The 18,833-nt window shown below is 31.6% G+C and overlaps 1 protein-coding gene across 6 annotated transcripts in view; it reads left to right on the plus strand.

Moving 5' to 3' along the window:
• The first annotated feature begins 547 nt into the window (after positions 1–547).
• Positions 548–18,833, plus strand: part of LOC120774162 (neurobeachin) — a 713,474-nt gene continuing 695,188 nt past the window's right edge. For 3 of the 6 annotated variants that reach the window (XM_040103580.1, XM_040103581.1, XM_040103583.1), the window contains exons 1-2: positions 548–755; positions 5,499–6,793. In XM_040103580.1, the coding sequence (XP_039959514.1) occupies positions 6,635–6,793 (159 nt within the window). In that variant the 5' untranslated portion in view covers positions 548–755; positions 5,499–6,634. Of the gene's footprint in view, positions 756–1,274; positions 1,643–5,498; positions 6,794–18,833 lie in introns of those variants that run through there. The other 3 variants (XM_040103582.1, XM_040103584.1, XM_040103579.1) reach the window with 3 other exon arrangements.

An 18,833-nucleotide genomic window follows, 5' to 3' on the forward strand; every position in this document is an offset into this window, starting at 1 on the left:
AGTGCAAAAATTTATAATTTTACGATTTTACGATGCTTTACGACGGGTTGTGAGTACCTCATATGTATAAAATATTAAAATAATGATTAAATTTTATATAGTTGTCTCTCAATAACCCAAAGGCAAAAATTTGTCAAACGTGTTTTAACTAATAATGTCAAAATCAGCTGCTTTGCTTTGTTTTGTGAATCAAAATCATATGTACACATTTCAAAATTCCAGTCAATAAAATATTGTTTCATAAGTGGAAAAACACTCATTGTCATCAAAATGTAAACAAAAAATGCATAGGAAAAATATAAAAAAGTTTATTTTTTCGTTTATAAATGAATCGTCTAAAATTTTCTCGCACATTCTGTGAATACCCTCTATTTACAGCTGCAAATCAATGAAGACAACAAAAGCGAACGTCAGCGCAAAATAAAAACGGTGAAAAACAAACGATTTTGAGGCATTTTCCAATTGGAGTATTATTAGTCTTACTGCAATCAAAGCCAACTTCATGCTTATTGGACTTTCATGGAATGTGGAACGCCCAGTTAAGTGGATAACGTTCATACCGAATGTTGAACGGATTTGGTCGTATTAGTTATGTTGACGCCGTCGTGAAAAAACGTTTAGTCGACGCGGTGTTACTGGTTATTAAGAAAATAGCAAAAAAAGTGGTTAGAGAGCAGAATTAAATAAAAAATATATAAAGAACAAAAAGTACTATATAAACAACGGTAGTGGGCAAAGCTTACAGCACATAAAATGTAATTCAGCACAAATCCAAATTAGTAAATTTAAAATTTAACGTATATACATACATACTTCCACAAATATTAGATTAAAGTTATTTCGAATGCATGGTGTTGGTCTGCAAATACAAAAGCACAATAAGAACAAAATAAGAATTTTTAATTGGATAAAAAAGTGAGCTCTCCAATTCGTGTGTGTTACACCACGGCAACAACAGGAAAAGCAGTAGCAGTAGCAACCACTGTCGCCATCGTCGACGTCGTACCTTGACGTGCAGCGTTGCGTCGCTGCCGCTAATGTACGGGTGTTTTTACTATATTTGTATATAATGCGGGGGGTAGGATTCATAACTTCCAGCGAGAAGATAGTGAACACGTTTATTGAAATTTAGAAAAGTGCAAAACAATATATTAAACAAGACTTAATTAAACATATGGATAACTTATTAGTTAAAATTAAAAATTTTATTTTTATTAGCCAAGCTAACAGCTAGTTACAAAATTTATCGTGGAGATTAAAATAAATCTCAACTCATGCTGGGACTTGCTTGCTTTTGATGATTTTTCTATTCTTAATGTGCTCTACTACCGACGTTTCTACTGGTTTTGCTTGCGCAGTCGCCGCCTCTGCTGCAGTGACTGCCACTTATGTTAGCAAATTATTGTTGTTGTTGCCATTCATTGATTTTTCAACGTACTTTGCCGTGTGAAGGCACACTTTAGCAACACGCTACGCATTAAAAACAATTGAATATTTAAAAATATTATGAATGCAAAATGTTAACTTGATGTTGAAAACGGCAAAGGGAAAAATCCAATTGGAGAAATGCAATGGAAGAATTGAGTTGTTAAAAATCCCCTGTTATTCCAATGACATGAACTGTGCCTTTGCTAATATGCAGGTGTGTGCGACTACGTAACGGTGGTGTGTTTGTGTGCCGGGAAATTGTGTTTTTTTATTAAAAAAATTCATTCATATTTATTTTGAGTTTTGTTTCATTGAATGGTTTCGCACATATTTTGTGAAAAATTACTGATGAATGATAGAAATGTATGAATTGGTGTCAAAAATCCATACTTGATTGCCGCAAAATTGTAACCTGTGTTCCTAACCAAGAAAATATTACACATCGGAAATAATAATTTTTAACGCTTTACATTTCAACTTGCGTTAAACGTGTGCACTCTTCCTCGCCTATAGTTTTCGCGTGTGTGTTCCGTTGCTACACATGTTCAAGAGTAAAAAGATACGTATTTATCTGTGCACACACGTCTATATATTTGACAACTGATATTAAATATATACTTGTACTCGTTCATACCTGTGTTTATGTGTATGTATGTAAATTTAGTTAATTTATTTGTACAGGTAGAAGGTAGATAATACAAGTCAGAGAATAACTCCGTCAGCAGTTACTCGCCCTCTTATTCCGTTGAATTAAATACATATGTATGTATATGTATGTATGTACATAAATATGTGTGTACATACTTGGGAATTTTTTTTACATATATGTATGTATGTATATGTAAGAAATATTATATTTTATAGTAATAAATGATATTTTATCAAGTGTTGAAGCACTGACGCTCTCGCGAAATAAAACTTTTAGAACAGTGCGGTATTGAAAGAGAATGCAATAAAATGAGTTTTTTTATAAATGCAAGTAAAATATTTTGTGTTAACCGGCATTTCGTTAAATACATACATACCTACAAGTGAATGTAAATGTGAAATATGTGCATAATAATTACATATATATGTACATATTTAATACCATGAAATTATATAAATTTTTGAGTAAATGTGTAAAAAAAGTGAATGAAAGTGCATATTTGTAAAGTTAAAAATAAAAAATATAAAAGATGAAACCTACAGGCATCTAAATAATATTACAAGTAAAAGATTTTACAACAAATTTAAAAAGAACAATGCGCATAGTACACCATGCATTTGAAATAACGAGCCGTTAACGTTTTAACGTTTTATTATAGCTTTTTATTTACAATTAAAAACAAATATATGTATATACGGTGAAAGCTCTATTTAGCGGACAACTCCATTAAGCGCATTTCTATTAATCGAACAGAATGGCTGTTCCCGCCAGGGTCCGCTTATGGGAGATTTCACTGTATATTTGTATTACCTGCATTGATCTATTAATAAGTTTGCAATAAATATACCCATGTGTGTATGTATATATGTACATACACACATATATGGATGGGTGTGAATGTATATATGTATGTATGTAAATATGTTAAATTTAAATGTCTTATTGTAATGTAATTTTTTATCACTAATTTATTATAATTGAAAATAAATTAAACAACTTGTGATTATGTAACTCTAATTTGAATGAAATATTTTCAATTATACATATACTATATAAATATAAATATGTATACAAATATCATACCACTCTTTTGATGACAAATTTTCATTAATTTTAAATGACTTTGAAAACTAGTAATGGGCAACAAATTAATGATTTATTAATTATAATTTTACACAGTATTCTTTAATTTTCGCTTCTGTTTTTCATGTTCGAAATCAGCAATAAATATTTGCAAAGTGATAAAGTTGTAATTTTAGTTTTTAAAAAATTTTGCGAGATTAAAGTGTATTAGAAATTAAAACTAGCTTAAATTAATTTTTAGATAATTTTTTCATATATAAACTAGCAAATTGTTTAAACAAATTACTTTTGTCTGCACTTCGGGTTAGGTCGCCACTCCGATTTGCTTAAAAATTTATACGGAGGTTCTCTGATATTGATAAAAAACAGTTCTTCAAGTGTTGGTTTTGGTAAAAAATAAAATAAATTTAAAATTTAAAATTTATATTAAAAAATGTTGTTTAAATAATTTATCGAAAATATCCCATAAATAAAAATATTCAAAATGATTAAAAAATAATCTTTTTTCAAGCCCCCATAAACCGTTTTTTAAAAAAAATTTTCTTAATCTATTTTTTTAAAAGAAAACTACTAAACTCTACTAAAAAAATTTAAATTAATTTTTCTAACAATGCCAGGAGCCGATCTAATAGCAGTATATCTTTAGTTCTTTAACATACATACATCTTCTGCGTTTAACCGCCCATCCAACAGTAATAATTACAGGTACCATCCAAAGAGTAGGCGACAAAAAATTGTGAAATAAAATTTTGTTTGGACAATTTTTCCTCAATTAGGCCGAAAAAAGACACATAGAGTATTTTTTAAGATGAATAAAGAAATTTTGTGTCAGTGAAAAGTTATAGTTTTGTGTAAAAAATATGTTACATAAAAATTGTTTTTTAATTTAAAAAAAACTTGGAGCTTGCTTTTAATGGCCTAAAGAAACTCTGTGTAAACTTTGAAGACTGGAAGGCTGGCCTAATTGGAATATAGCCTTATTTTTCAAACAGAAGTGAAATACAGATATCAGAAGATATTGAAATTTGTATACCAACTAACAGTACAATTGTTAAAAAGTATTTTGTATCCGTATAATATAAAAAAATACAATAATAATAATAAAACAATAATAACAATCGTAATAATAATAATATTAACAGTTATAACAATAATAAAAAAAATAATAATAATGACAACTTAAATTATAAAAATATATAAAACCGCACGCGTGTTTGTGTACATCTTCTTCTTCTTAATTGGCGTAGACACCGCTTTGTGTACATACATATCATATATTGATGTGCCTTACATTGTTTTCTGTTTATTTATTGATATTCTGTAATGGCTTTAAATAAGCGAACATAAAATTTGAGATATTTGTCCTACATTTCATAGCCTATTGTTGTTGTGAAATTCTAGAACATATTGTAAATACCAATTAGTAATACATTTGTAATACACACCTTTATATATCTACATAAGTGTAAAAAAATGCGTTGAAGAAATATAGAAGCCATATGCTGGAGCTCTCATTCCGGAAGCAAACACATACATATTTGTAGAAATAATTAGTATAAATAAATACTAAAAGTGAAATAAATGAAAATGAAAATGAATATAAATATAAAATTAAGAATTCAGAATTTTCATGATATTAATAATAACTATAAAAAAATTAAAATAAGTAAACAAAAATATAAATATAAAAAAATACATATTAATAAAATAAATAAATAAAAATATATTAAAAAATAAGTACATAAATAATAAATAATAAATAAAAAAAATTTATTGAAAAAATAAAAATTTTGCTAAAATCGTATTTAAAACTAAATAAAAAATTATTAAAAGAGAAATAAATATAATGAAATATGAAAGAAATCTAAAAGAAAATAAGTAAGAAATATTACCAAAAATGTATTAAAACAGATAGAAATAAATAAAAAATAATCAAAACAAATTTATTAAAAAAAAAGAAATAAAGGATTAAAAATATTACTAAAAATTTATAAAAAACTAGATAAAGAAAAAAAAAAAATAAATAAAAAGAATTATAAAATAAGAAATAAAAAATACTAAAAACAAATTTATTGAAAAAAAAAAAAATTTTGCTAAATAAATTTAAAAAAAAAAAATTATAAAAATAAATAAAATAGAAACATTACTAAAAATAGATTAAAAAAACTAAATAGTTAAAAAGGGACTACTTAAAATTTATAAAAAAATATCCACAAATTAATTCCAAAATACTTTGCGAATATACGTAACTGTACGTTGAAAAATTTTTATTGTTTAGTGTTCATTTAACTGTCACGCGTCCCCAAATAATTTCATATTTGTTTATTTTTCTTTTCAGCACCTTGTGTGATATGTCTTTGACCGGCTGTCCTTATAATCACTTAATTTGTGCGCATCATGAAATGCTTTGAATGAAAAATTACAAATTTAGTGTTTAAAATATTGTGCTAATATAAAGTAAAACCTAAACTAACCTAAAAATTTCGAAACGTGTTTGAAAACGCAGCAATAAATATTTAAATCATACATATATTAAAGAATCTTGTATATATATCTTTAAAATATTTTAAACTCTTTACATAAACATACATACCTACTTAAATTAAAGGTACTTACCGTTATTCCCTCCCATTACATAAGCAACCAACTAGTAAATAGCTTGCTGCTTGAAACAAATTCAATGTGCTTGTGTCTAAAAATTCAAGTATTAAATAAAATTACTAAATCTTAATATAATAAATATAAATAAAAGTTTAAAATTGCAAAAATATATACGAATCGATATATCTTTGCACAACAACCTGCATAATTAATACTAAATACCAACTTTATGTAATAGTAAACGCAATTAATTAATGGCAACATTTAAATGTGTTATTAGTGTTTGCAAATAAATTAGTCCAACATAAGCGTTCTAAAAACGCTCTCTCTCCACTTAATAACAAATTACTTAATGAATCAATCAACGGGTAATTAACTAACGCTGACAGCTTAAGCGTGTTACATACATACATACATATTACATAACTTGTGTAAGGCTCGGTCAAAAAAAAAAAAATCACGAAAAAACACCTCAAACCTATTTTCGTCTAAAGTGTCTATCAAAATCAAAGCTCTGTTGTACGTCCTTGCATCCATCCATCCAGCTATCAATACCCCTTGCATTTCAAATGTATTTACGTAATAATACCTATGTAACATATGTTGTGCATTATGTGTGCCCCAAATAAAATCAAATTGAAAAGTGTAACCTAATTCCAATTTCATTATTTAGTGTGTCACAAAAAATAAAATAGCAAAAATTAAAAATTTGAAATCAATAAAAATCATATAATTCAAATATTCGACATATTTGGATTTGTGCATTATCCGTAATTGTGTGTTTAAAATACTAAAACAAAAATTGTGCGTGTGTGTGTCGTGTAAACAAAATCAAACTGTTCTAAATACTAAATAAATAATAAAACTTGCAAAATGGCGGACATAATACGTCCGCCGTTTAGTGATATTAAGCGGCCAGACGAGATCGTCAGGATGACCACCGCCGACAATTTGAAGTTCGCCGTACTCATCGGCCTGATCGAGGTTGGTCAGGTGACCAATCGGGAGGTCGTCAACACTGTTTTACATTTGGTAAGTCTATGCTGTTTTTTTCGCTTCTGTATAAGAAATCAGTGATTTCTGAAAAAACTTACGTGAAAATTGTGAAAAATTTAGCAAAGAACAGCTAATAATTATTTGAACCACGTCTCACTTATGTTTCCTAAATTATTTTTATTTTTTTTTAAAGATTATGTGTTTTTGTGGTGGCCGAATTCTGCCGAGTTGACAGTCTTTGATCGGATAAAAATCCGTTCCGTTATGTTTAATATAGAAGAATAATATTGAAGAATGTAACTAAACGTATATTACTAGTTGATTGGAAGATCTTTGTTGTTCTAAAAGCGATCGCAGATCACAAAAGACTTAAGCAACGAACTAGATTTTATTTTTAACCAACGAGAAGAAAATACCTCATCTTCGGCTGCATCGAAGCTATAATACACTTCACAAATACAAAATGTTCCTTAGAAGAGCTTAATTTTGAGCGGTTAGTTTGTATGACAGCTATAAGCTTTGGTGGTTTGATGTAAAGAATATGTTCAAAAATTGTAGCGATGTCTTGTATAATAATCGCTGTCAAATTTCTTGAAGATACCTCTTCAACTAAAAAAGTTACTTATAAAAATTTCTTACTGATCGTTCAGTTTGTATGGCAGTTATAAGCTATAGTGGTCCAAACTGATCAAAATATTCACATATTATATCGCTGACTTGGACCATAACCTATCCCAGATTTCATGAATACATATATCTTGTCATATAAAAAAATGTCCATACCAGTACTTGCTTTTGATCGTTCAGTTTGTATGGCAGTCATATGCTGCAGTGGTCCGATATCGATGTTTCTGACAAATGTGTACCTTCTTGGAAAGAAAAGGCAGTGAGCACAATATCAGATCGTTATATCAAAAACTGAGGGGCTTGTTCGCTTATATACAGAGAGAGGGACATGGCTAAATTGACTTAACTGGCTTAAAATGCAAAATAACATATCATCTCCAAAAAATCGAAACTGAGTTTTTATTGCTTACGATTCACTACAATATATTATATATACAGTATCGTAAAGTTTTCAGCTTCCGCTGTCAGATATAACCAATATACATATAACCTTTATAACCAAAACTTAAATTTCAATATGAGTGGTTTCTTAATAGAATAGACTAGATATAATTATCGTTTCTCCTTCGCCTGCAAGCTTAAGAAAAGTGGTGTTACGTTATTTTGCATTTTAGGTGACGATATACTTTATAGAGTCTTCAACGTTTACTTTTGGTCATTGGAAATATTTTGAAAAACTTAATATCCCTTGGTTAGGGTATAATAATTGAAAAGAACATGTACTATACTATTAAAAACAATCAAAAAGCTGAACAAATTTTCTTTTTTCCAATTAAGTAATAATTTCTAATAATATTATTATATTTAGGGTTTTCACAAGTCTCATAAAGTTATAAGTTATAACGATTCAAAAACATAGCATTGAGAATTGTAAATGTGTAAACTCAATTTTGTACGAAATCCAACAACAATTTTTTGAAACAATTGTAAAAATTTATAATTTTACGAGTTTATGTTGCTTTACGACGGATTGTGAGTACCCCAATTATTAGTTTAGTAGCTATTAAAGGGCTACTGGCAGTTCTTTAGTTGAAAATGAAAAATATATTTTATTTCGACGAAAATATCAGCTGGCAGAAATGTACTTACTTCTTGCTTATTTTTTGAAATCAAAATACAGTCTCTCAGAGTAGCACTGAGATAATTTACCCATCTTTTCTTCGTTCGAAATTGCCGTTCTTACGTCTCTGAAATATGTAATGCTTAGAATATTCTCGCTATATTTAATCTCGCGTTTGACTGCGTAAGCGGTGTCTACGCCAATACAGAAGAAGAAGAAGTTTTTCTGTTCCTTCGTAAAAAGTTCAAGCCCGGTAAAACACATTTTTCTCTAAGATCGTGCAATTATTAGGACTCATAATGGAATTTGGGAAGCCGAAGACAACTTCTATATATTTTCTTAAATACAACATAGCGTCCGATTGAAAATCTTCTTCCATTTCTTCTCTTTTGATACCTCTACTTAAATTAAGGAGTTAAATGGGTTTCCTCGAGCAAAAAAAGCATTTGTTGTATTAAATAATTTGTTCTCTTATAAAAAAAAGGAATATTTTATTCAACCTTTAGTTTTATTAAAACTTTTCATTATGCTCCAAATATACATATTTTACAAAGATTTTTTTTTGTTTTATAAAAACTTTGTATTATATTCGAAATATACATATTTTAAAAAGATTTTGTGAAAATTCAAAAGGAAAATATTCAAAACTCCGTCATTTCGACGTGAATTCCAACAGTCTCTCGGAAAAAAGATGTCTACGTATTGACCGCAGGACTTCTTACAGTATCGTCACAAGTAAAAAAAAAATTGTGTTTTTAATACTTAAGTAAACTTGGTATTGAACGAAGTGGTATTTTTCGGCAGACATTTTTCAAAAAAACATAAAATAATGCAAATTTTGGTCATGATTTTTCGACGGTTTTTTTGATTTTTTTTTGTCTTTTTCCAATTTTTGGTTTTTAGTGGAGAAAAATTTTTGACTTTCTAGTTTTTTTAATTGAACAAAAAGATTCTGCGCTCAAAAAGCACCGATCCCCAGCCTTCCTGAGACTTAGAGCATACTTTGCAGCAATACATCTGCCGGCAATGTCCACGGCTGCGTTGTCTAAAATGGCCGTAAGTGCTTTTGTTGGAGTAGTCCGTAGAGCATATTATAAATATTGTAAATGCAAAGTAAAATAATTTTTTTGAAATCCACAAGTGTATATAACCCCTTAAGCATATTGTTTGTTCGATTCACCACACTACCATTTTAATAAATAAGGCATCTGCAAATTATAAGTGTAAAATATATATTTTATAACCGTTCACTATTTGAAACCGCATTTAGTTAAACAGAAATGTCAATTATACTCTATAGTGACTGAAACTAAAATATATGATAAATGTACGCGACGCGTCCTGCTGCTAAACTAGTTTTTGTGGACAAGTGTACTTTTGCCATTTGCCATTCGTTCGAGCCAAAAATGCATTATTTGTTTTATCATAAGTATGGATGTGTGTATTTACATTTGCCTGGATATTTACGCAGCCAAAAGGGATGTACTTGTGCATATGCCAGTTTCACTTTCAATTAAACTGAAAAACTCGATCGACAAACAAGTTTAACAACGAAATTCCAGAGGCAGCCAGACAAACAAGTACTTGCACAACCTGAGGGAACCAGTTATATACAGATGTATGAACATATGTATATTTCACATGTATTGAGTGCGAATAGAAAATGTGGTTGAAATGCACTTGCATATTTTAATGTTCTCAAGCGCATACCTACTTGCTCAAATAAAAAATATAAATATATATGTACATACTATATATTATACTAATATGAAGGGCGTTTAAAAATGTTTACTTTTTTACATCAAACTAAATGTTTGCGCGGATGCTTGTTTTGGATTTGCCAAATTTTAAATAGTGGCGTGTCGAACAAACTGGTATAATTGCAATAGACTGGCATAAACAAAATGAGTTAACAGTTATAGCATTTTTATGCGGCTTCCAACTCTCTGCCATTGATTTTAACTCAATAATTTTGTTGCTGCATTTAAGTGTAAATTCTTTACCAAGGAAAAGAGCTCAAAACGTTTAACAGTTTTCTACACTTTGGTATAAATACTAACTTATTTATAAACATAAGAACTGGCATTCGAGCCTTTTGCATTTTGCAAGTATTTTGCGCTCAGCCTTGTAAAGTTGTCAAAAAACTTAAGCGCAGTCAGATTTCTCTGCAAATTTGTACTGCTATAATTAATAAACACAGAAAAATTACAATACTCAATAATAATTCATTTTCCGCAGAATAATTGAAAAAATATTACATTCTCTGAATATTTCCCTAATTACCATAAAATTGGCGCATTTACATATGTATATGGTTTTAAAAGCACGTGAGCATTTCATACAGCAAATATATAATCGATATGTATGAAGATACATACATATACATATGTATATTCAGCAGTGTTCTGGATTGTTTGACATTTATAGAATTTCTACTTTTATATCAGTTTGCACATTAGCCTATAACTGAACGCAAAAATTTGCAATATACATAAGTTCCAAATATAAATGAAAAACAATTCGATGGAATAAATATGCAAAAACTTGAAGGGGAAAAATATGCTGTAATTTATAATTTTAAAATAGTATTTCGAAGTAAAACAAGTAAAAACGTTAACTTCGGTGGCTTTAAAGTAAGAATACCCTTCAAATATAACAAAAATCATATATGCACTTGATTCCGATCGTTCAGTTTGTATGATAGCTTTATACAATAGTGCTCCGATTATAACAATTTCTCCGAAGATTACACCATTGCCTTAGGTAATAATCTATGTTAAGTTTAAAGCAGATATCTCGCCAAATAAAAAAGTTTCTTATAAAAGCACTTGATTTCGATCGTTCAGTATGACAGCTATATGCTCTGGTGATCCCATATTGGTGGTTCCGATAAATGAGCTGCCTCTTTGGTAGAAAAGGACGGATATCTCAAAAGCTGACATACAAATTTTTAAGATCCCTAAAAAATCGCGGTCTGGACACCGGTCTCAGACCAATGGTCTCTCACATATGCGATTTTTCGTTTTTTTTTGGCTCCTAGTAAATCAACCCGCTCGAATATCTCTATATCAACTCAGCTCGTCATGCTGATCATTTGTTAAGGGTGATTCATTTCGAGCTTCTCTACTTTTTTTTAAGAAAAAACACATTTTTTGGCATTTATTATGTTTTTCAAATGTTGGCCGCGGCTATGTTTCAGATGATCCTTCCGATGGGTCCAATTTTCGATGACTCCTTCGAGCGTTTCGACTGGTAACTGGCGAATTACACCCGCTTTGTTTTGTTCCAAAGCCTGAATCGAAGCTTAACATATCCCCACAGAGAAAAGTCTAATGGTGTGATATCACACGATCCCACACAAACTACATCAAACCATTGTTTTTTCTGAATGAAATTGCAGCTCGTCGTCCCAAATGCGGCAATTTTGCTTGTTTTCACATACCCATTGAGCCAGAAATAGGTCTCATCGCTGAACAAAAATTGGCTCGAAAACGTCTGTTTTCCTTAGATCTTTTCAATGTCGCTTGGGAAGGTCGAGCGGCTTCAGTTCTTGCACAAGCTGTATTTTGTAAGCTTTCAATTTAAGATCTCGACGTAAAATTCGCCAAGCCGTTCCATACGTCAGTCCGAGTTGCTGCGGACTTCGCCGTATCGACTCTCCATAGTCTTCGTGTACACTCTCAGCTACGGACGTGGTCTATTCGGTCGAATATTATCCAATAATGAATGCTGGGTCTCAAGGTGGGTGATGCTGTTGCGAATAATATGCACAGTAGGCCGATTATGTTGACCATAAGTTGAGCGAAGCGCCTAACACATTCTTTACTGAACGTGAATTTTCGTGATAAAGTTGAACGATGTGTAAAAGTTGTTCAGGTGTAAATCTTTCCATGATGAAATGCCAAACAATACTGAACAAAAATAACATGACAGCTTGACACGACTCACGCGCGATCAGTCAAGAAAAGGCTATTGAAAGATTAAAAGTACCTCTACTTGGATCACCCTTTAGTACGGGATTATGGAAGCTGTAACCAGCTATGAAAATCATATACTTGCGGTATTCAATTCGGCAAGTCTCTACTTCTTTTGCCTGATACCTGCAATGCTTGCTTGAAGTTAATGTGAAAGCAACAACATGATTGAATTTATTTCATGGATATCTGTTAAAGTCGTATATGTCCTTTCTATTTTATTTATATTTGATTGTTCTAGCTTTTTTGATTTATACGAGTTGCTTGTGCGATTCAGGTATTTTCAAGTTGAAGCTTTGTTTCCTCCAAAAGTGTAATTATTATTTTTTAATTCATTTACAAAGTCAAAGGAAAAACTTCTTAAATGTTTTCTGTAGCACTACCGGAATGTAATAATGTGTTAATGGCGTACGTCTACTTCGTATATGCTGAGTGAATCTTGACTCTTTGGTATACTCGTATTTGACCGTGTGTTGAGAAATGTCAAAATCGATGCCACTTATACACTCTGTCAAGAAAGTATTCTTAATTATCCCCTCACATCTCCCGTTATTATATGGAAGACAGGTTAATTTTTTTCCTATGTTGGTACAACTGCCCTTAATTATGTTGTCAAGGGCAGCTAAGTACGCCTAACTGAGATTTTATGTCTTTAATAGTCAAGTTAGAGCCTCTGTACTTGTATACCTCAAGTCCACAATGTTGTTTCTTAATGGCATTTAAAAATCATAGGCGGTTTTCATGTCAAAATGTCTTTTTAAAGTGGGGAATTTCTTATCGACAAGCGAGCATTAAAATGAAATAGTTTTAAAACATTCTTTCGTACTAATTTAAACACTTCACCCAAGCTGTTGTGGTCACGACTTCAATTTACAATTTCCACGAAATCAGTTAGGAAAATATTTCTCCATTTTTGTAATTTTTTATAAGTGCTTAGCGGAAAGCGCGTTCTTTTGTAAGCGAGTGCGGGAAGAATGTCAAATTTGATTAAATTTTTGCTGGATGAGTTTCACCACACTGAAAATGTTTTATTTACCAAATGGAATTGAAATAGTTTTATCGAATTGGAGGGGTTTTTCCATAAATATTCATTTAAAGAATTTTTTAATGAATAAATAAGTTGACAGTTGTGTGCAAAAAGTTATGTCTATAATTCACAGGGGCTGTCTATATTCTCGGATAACCAAGGTACTTAAAGCGCTATATCTCATTGTGAACTTTGTTTGCCTATATGTTGAAAGTACATGAATTTAAGAATATTTTTCGAAGAAGTTAAGTTGATCCGGTAAATATTTTTGGGGATATTTGCACATTTGTAAGAATTTTTTTCCCCGAGGCGCTGTTTTTGAAGTCGGTGCAGAAATTTCTCTGAAACTTTTAGATCGATTGATTTGAAAATTTCAAGTGATCTTTTAGATATAGTTATTTGCCAAGTATAAGTCAAAGAAGTAAGATTTTTGTTAATAATTTCTACTTTTTTCACTTCTATCAATCTAAAGTGAAATTTTTTTCACAATGAAGCCGGCATTTTGTTAACAGTTTGAATTTCGACTATTCTTTCTCTCATTAACTGAATTCACCTATTGTAATAATAATTTTTTGGTGTCGGTTTGAAATAATTTTTTGCAGAAAAATCTTGCGACCACCTGACACCTTTTTTCGGAGAGCCTCCTGAAGGCCGGCTACGGGTTCAAGAGAATCCTAAATTTTTCAAAATAAAATGCCGTTTATCAAAATCCATATAATTTCGTAAATGTTCATTCTTTTTTTTATATTGATTTATGAAACAAAATGCCTTTTCAACAAAAAAGAATCCCAAAGAAAATGTGATTTTTCTGACTTGCAAGTTAATATAATCCCTAAGGGTAAGATGAAATTACCAAGTAATTTTTGAATGCCATTTTTTGCAAGCTTCAGCTAATTTGCAGCATTTTAAGTAGTTACATGGGTTTCCTCCGCTAAATATCCATTTTTCAAAATTTTTTTCTCATATAAAAAATAAAATATTTTATTAGAACTTTTAATTGTTATAAACATATACTATTAACAAAGAAATTCTGAAATTTTTGGAAAAAATATTTTAAGCTTCACCACTTCGATGCCATTTCCGGTGACCTGTCGGAAAAAAGATGCTCCCGCGTTGGCAGAATAACTCTTTGCACGATCATCTAAAGTGAAAAATACGTGTTTTAGATAAAACCTCAACTTAGTACTTGGAGGAAGGAAAAAAACTGAAAATGGATTTTAGGCAGACATTTTTACAAAAAAAAATGAAAATAACGCGAGATTTTCAAATAGTTGAGTGAGGACCTTCGTCCAAGCCTTTAAGGATTGTATATCAAAGACCTGTGTAAAATTTCATGAAGAGCAATTGAATAGTTCTCGAGAAATCTTGCCAATCGACTTCAAAAACACAGTTCCGAGAAAAACGCTTTTAAAAACGTCGCACTTAGCCTAGCTAGCCTCGAGCGCGCAAGTCCTCAAGGCTGTATCTCCAAAAATATTATGCGGATCAACTTGAAGATTTAGGACACTATTCTAGAAGTGTTGTAGAATTTAATAAGACAATAAAAAAATTCGATTTTTTGAAACCCGTAAACCCCTTAAAATTATTGAAAGAAGAGTAAAATAAGCTTTTCTACTTCTTTCGTCAAGTTATGAAAAACGTACTAATTTATTAGATTAACTAAGCTTTCGTTTCTTATGTATTTCAGTTAGCACGAGTTGGTAGAATCACTGTCACCCGCAGACGCTTCTTTGAAAAGTGAATTACTGCAGATTGGCCAGTAGCTGCCATTTTGTATCAAAACAAAAATTAAAAAAAAAAAATTTTTGCCCTCAAATATTATAAAAAACCTTAAGAAAAGCAATTTAATTCCGATTTCTTTACTTCCAGAATAAATCATCAAAATTAGGTCTTTTTTAGAGCTCTTGACTGGCCTAATCCTTTATCAACTTTACAGAATTCGGTGTGTCGAGTTTGTGCTACTGCTTGGGCACACAATTCGTCACTTTAGCGTGTGTTCTATTGCCACCCGTTTACTATACATATGTACATACATATGTACATATGTGTTCTTATATATGGTATAGGTATATGTTGTTTTCATATAACGAGTAGCTTGAGATTATTTAGTCTAAAAATTTGATTTCGTATGCAAAAATCTGCAAGTACTTAAACTGGAAAGATACTCGAATGCCAGAGAATCTAAAATGTCACAGATTTCATAAATATTTATTGTTTATAAATTCTTTCCTTCTATGAATTTTGTGTATTATCTCCGTCAAATATTATTCTCTATACAATCAAACGTCTTTATGACTTTCTGAGTTGAGTGCAAAAAATGCAAGGTTATTATATATTTTTTAATCCATCTGCTTGCACTTGCCTGTGTAAATACATATACATATGTATATTCAATTTGACACATAAGTATAAAAGCAAAAAATGTTGGAAAAATCACTTTGCTGTGTTTGCCTACCCAAGTGGAAGACGAAGTTGAATTCTTTGTTGGCCGCTTCCATCATCAGCACTCGTTTATCTTATCATTCTTCGACATTACGCTTTGATTTGGATATTCTCCCCACATGCTTGTTATCAGCATTCCACACATTTGTAGATATATGTACAGCTCGTCATAAAACAACAGCCACAACCGGCCGGTTTTCATACATCTCTGTGTGCGTGTGCTTTAGGTATTTCCCTTACCTTCTCCTCTTCTTTTACGCTTTCGCACTGTAAGCATTTTGCCGCAGCGCCTTGCTTGTTTGTTGCAGCGTGATCGGTCACCATCGCATTCTTCTTTCTTGTTTTTGTGTGGTTCTCATCTGCTCGTATTCTCCGATAATTCTCTGCATGTTCATTTTGGCGGCATATCCATATTCGTATGCAAAATCGCTTACGTTGCTATATAGCACAATATTTGTTATTGTATATTCTGTAGTGTTGTCAGGTGCTAATGAAGTCATAGAAGTTTACAAAGTGTGTTGTCCAAAGCGGCGCGCAGAGCTAGTATAAACGGGTAGTAGGTAGTATTCTTCGTGTGCCTTAATTAACCCTCCGTAATGCTCATTGTAGACCAAAAAATATATCTACGTGCAACAGTAGATATTTCACAATAATTTCTACGCGTAGAAGTAGAGTTTTGAGATATATAAAGGGTTCCCTATTTTTTTTTTAAAGAAAAAACACAACAACTTCAAATTTAATAGAGAATGTTTATTATCATTTGAAAGAACATGCTTTGGCATTTATTTTTTGAAGATTATCACTTTCAAACATTGGCTTAGCGACTCCTCAGATGGTCCATCGGTTGAGTCCAAATTTCGATGACTCGTTCGAGCATTTCGACTCGTAACTGGCGAATGGCACGCTAGAAGGCCTGACTCGAAGCGGAATTGTCCGCATAGATTTTAGACTTAACACATACCCACAGGAAAAAGTCTAACGGTGTGATATCACACGATCTTGGTGGCCAATCGATCGGCCCATAACGTGAACAACTTACTTAGGTTTTTTCTCAATAAATCCATTGATTGATGCCGAGACCACATGCCTCAAATTCAGGCATCAAATAGTCGGTTATCATGGCGCGATAACGGTCGTCGTTGACGGTTACGTTCTCACCGTCAAGATTTGTGAAGAAATATGGACGATTCCGCCGGCCCACAAACCGCACCAAACCGTTTTTTTCTGAATGAAATTACAACTCTTGAATCTCTTCAGGTTCCTCTTCGTATCAAATGCAGCAACTTTGCTTGTTTACATACCAATTGACTCAGAAATGGGCCTCAACGGCTGAACAAAATTTGGTTTCAAAACATAGAATCTTCTTCCAACTTTTCAAGTGTCCATAGAGCGAAGAGATGTCGCTTTGGAAGGTCGATTGACTTCAGTATTTGCACAAACTGTATTTTGTACGCTTTCAATGTAAGATTTCGACGTAAAACGCGCTAAGTCGTTCCACACGTTAGTCCGAGTTGCTGCTAACGGCGACAAATCGAGTCTCTATGGTCTTTGTGTACTCTCAGTTACGGCTGCTATATTTTCTTCATTGCGTGCTGGATGTGATCTATTCAGTCGAATATCATCCAATAATAAATGCTGGGTCTCAAGATGGGTGATGGTGTTGCGAAGAGTATGCTCAGTAGGGCGATTATGTTGACCATAAGCTGAGCGAAGCGCGCGATACACACTCTGTACAGACCGTTGATTTTCTTAATAAAGTTGAACGATTAGTAAAGATTGTTCAGACGTAAGTCTTTTAATGATGAAATGCCAAACAATGCTGAACAAATGTAGTGATCTGTCAAAAAAGACTATTGAAAAAAGTACCTCTACTGGGCTCCCTCCAAGACTCATGGCTTACCCAGTGTAAACTTAGAGATTTTCTGCCAGTTCAGTAAACTACTAGAGGTTATAAAACTCGAAACCTATAAATAACATATTCTACAATATCTTTGTACATTGTATTATATACTTCCACATGATCCTTTTATGACATTTTTATGATCCTTTTATGACATTTTTTAAGTCTTTTTTCCTCAGTTTAAAGCAAAAATTCTTGACAAGCGTGATTTTACCTTGTACCAGATAGGTTAAAAGATGTGCAAGTTTAGGGTTACCTTAGTACGAAATGTTATGATAGGCAAAGCGAAATTCTGGCACTTTCCTAGGCCTACTCCTCTCTCTCTTTGGAGATAAAAATTAACGGCTCAAGAGCTTTAATGAGCAGGTCTAAGTTCTGAATAGGTGAAATCTGAACATGAATTTTAGTCAAGCTGAGCTTTGGTACCAGCTTAGCTTGATTAAGAATTTCTGCATTCTAAAACCGAATTTTTGTCAAGCAGCGCTTAGATATCAAGTTAGTTTGATGATTCTTAAAGCAAATTCTGAACCTGGTTTTTGTCAAGTGGAGCTTAAATACCAGCTTAGTTTGGTTAAGAAGTTCAAGTACTGAGTTTATTTCAAAATAGAGCACCGATATCAGCTTAGCTTGATTGAGACGACCATATACTGAACCCTTACTTTTCGTGTGTTGTTCAGATACTAGTTTATCTCCATAAAGAGGTCCATGTCCAGATTTGTTGAACCTGATTTTTTGTCAGGCGGAACACAGATACCAGCATAGGTTGATTAAGAGGATGATATCTTAAATTTCTGAATTCTCAACTTGAACTTTAGTCCATCAGAGTTCTAATACAAGTTTAGTTTAGCTTGATTAAGAAGACCATATACTGATTCTGAATTTTGGTATGAGGATTTCAGATGTCAGCTTAGTACGGTTTGAAGGTTGATAACATAACCTTGTCTACAATATGTACCGATACTACTGCATATCAATGTCTAATAATAAATTCCAACCAACAATGATTTATATTCCGCATTTTGCTAAAAATTTACTTTTCTCTAAAA

This window comes from Bactrocera tryoni, chromosome 4 (genome assembly GCF_016617805.1).
Source record: "Bactrocera tryoni isolate S06 chromosome 4, CSIRO_BtryS06_freeze2, whole genome shotgun sequence".
Taxonomy (NCBI): domain Eukaryota; kingdom Metazoa; phylum Arthropoda; class Insecta; order Diptera; family Tephritidae; genus Bactrocera; species Bactrocera tryoni.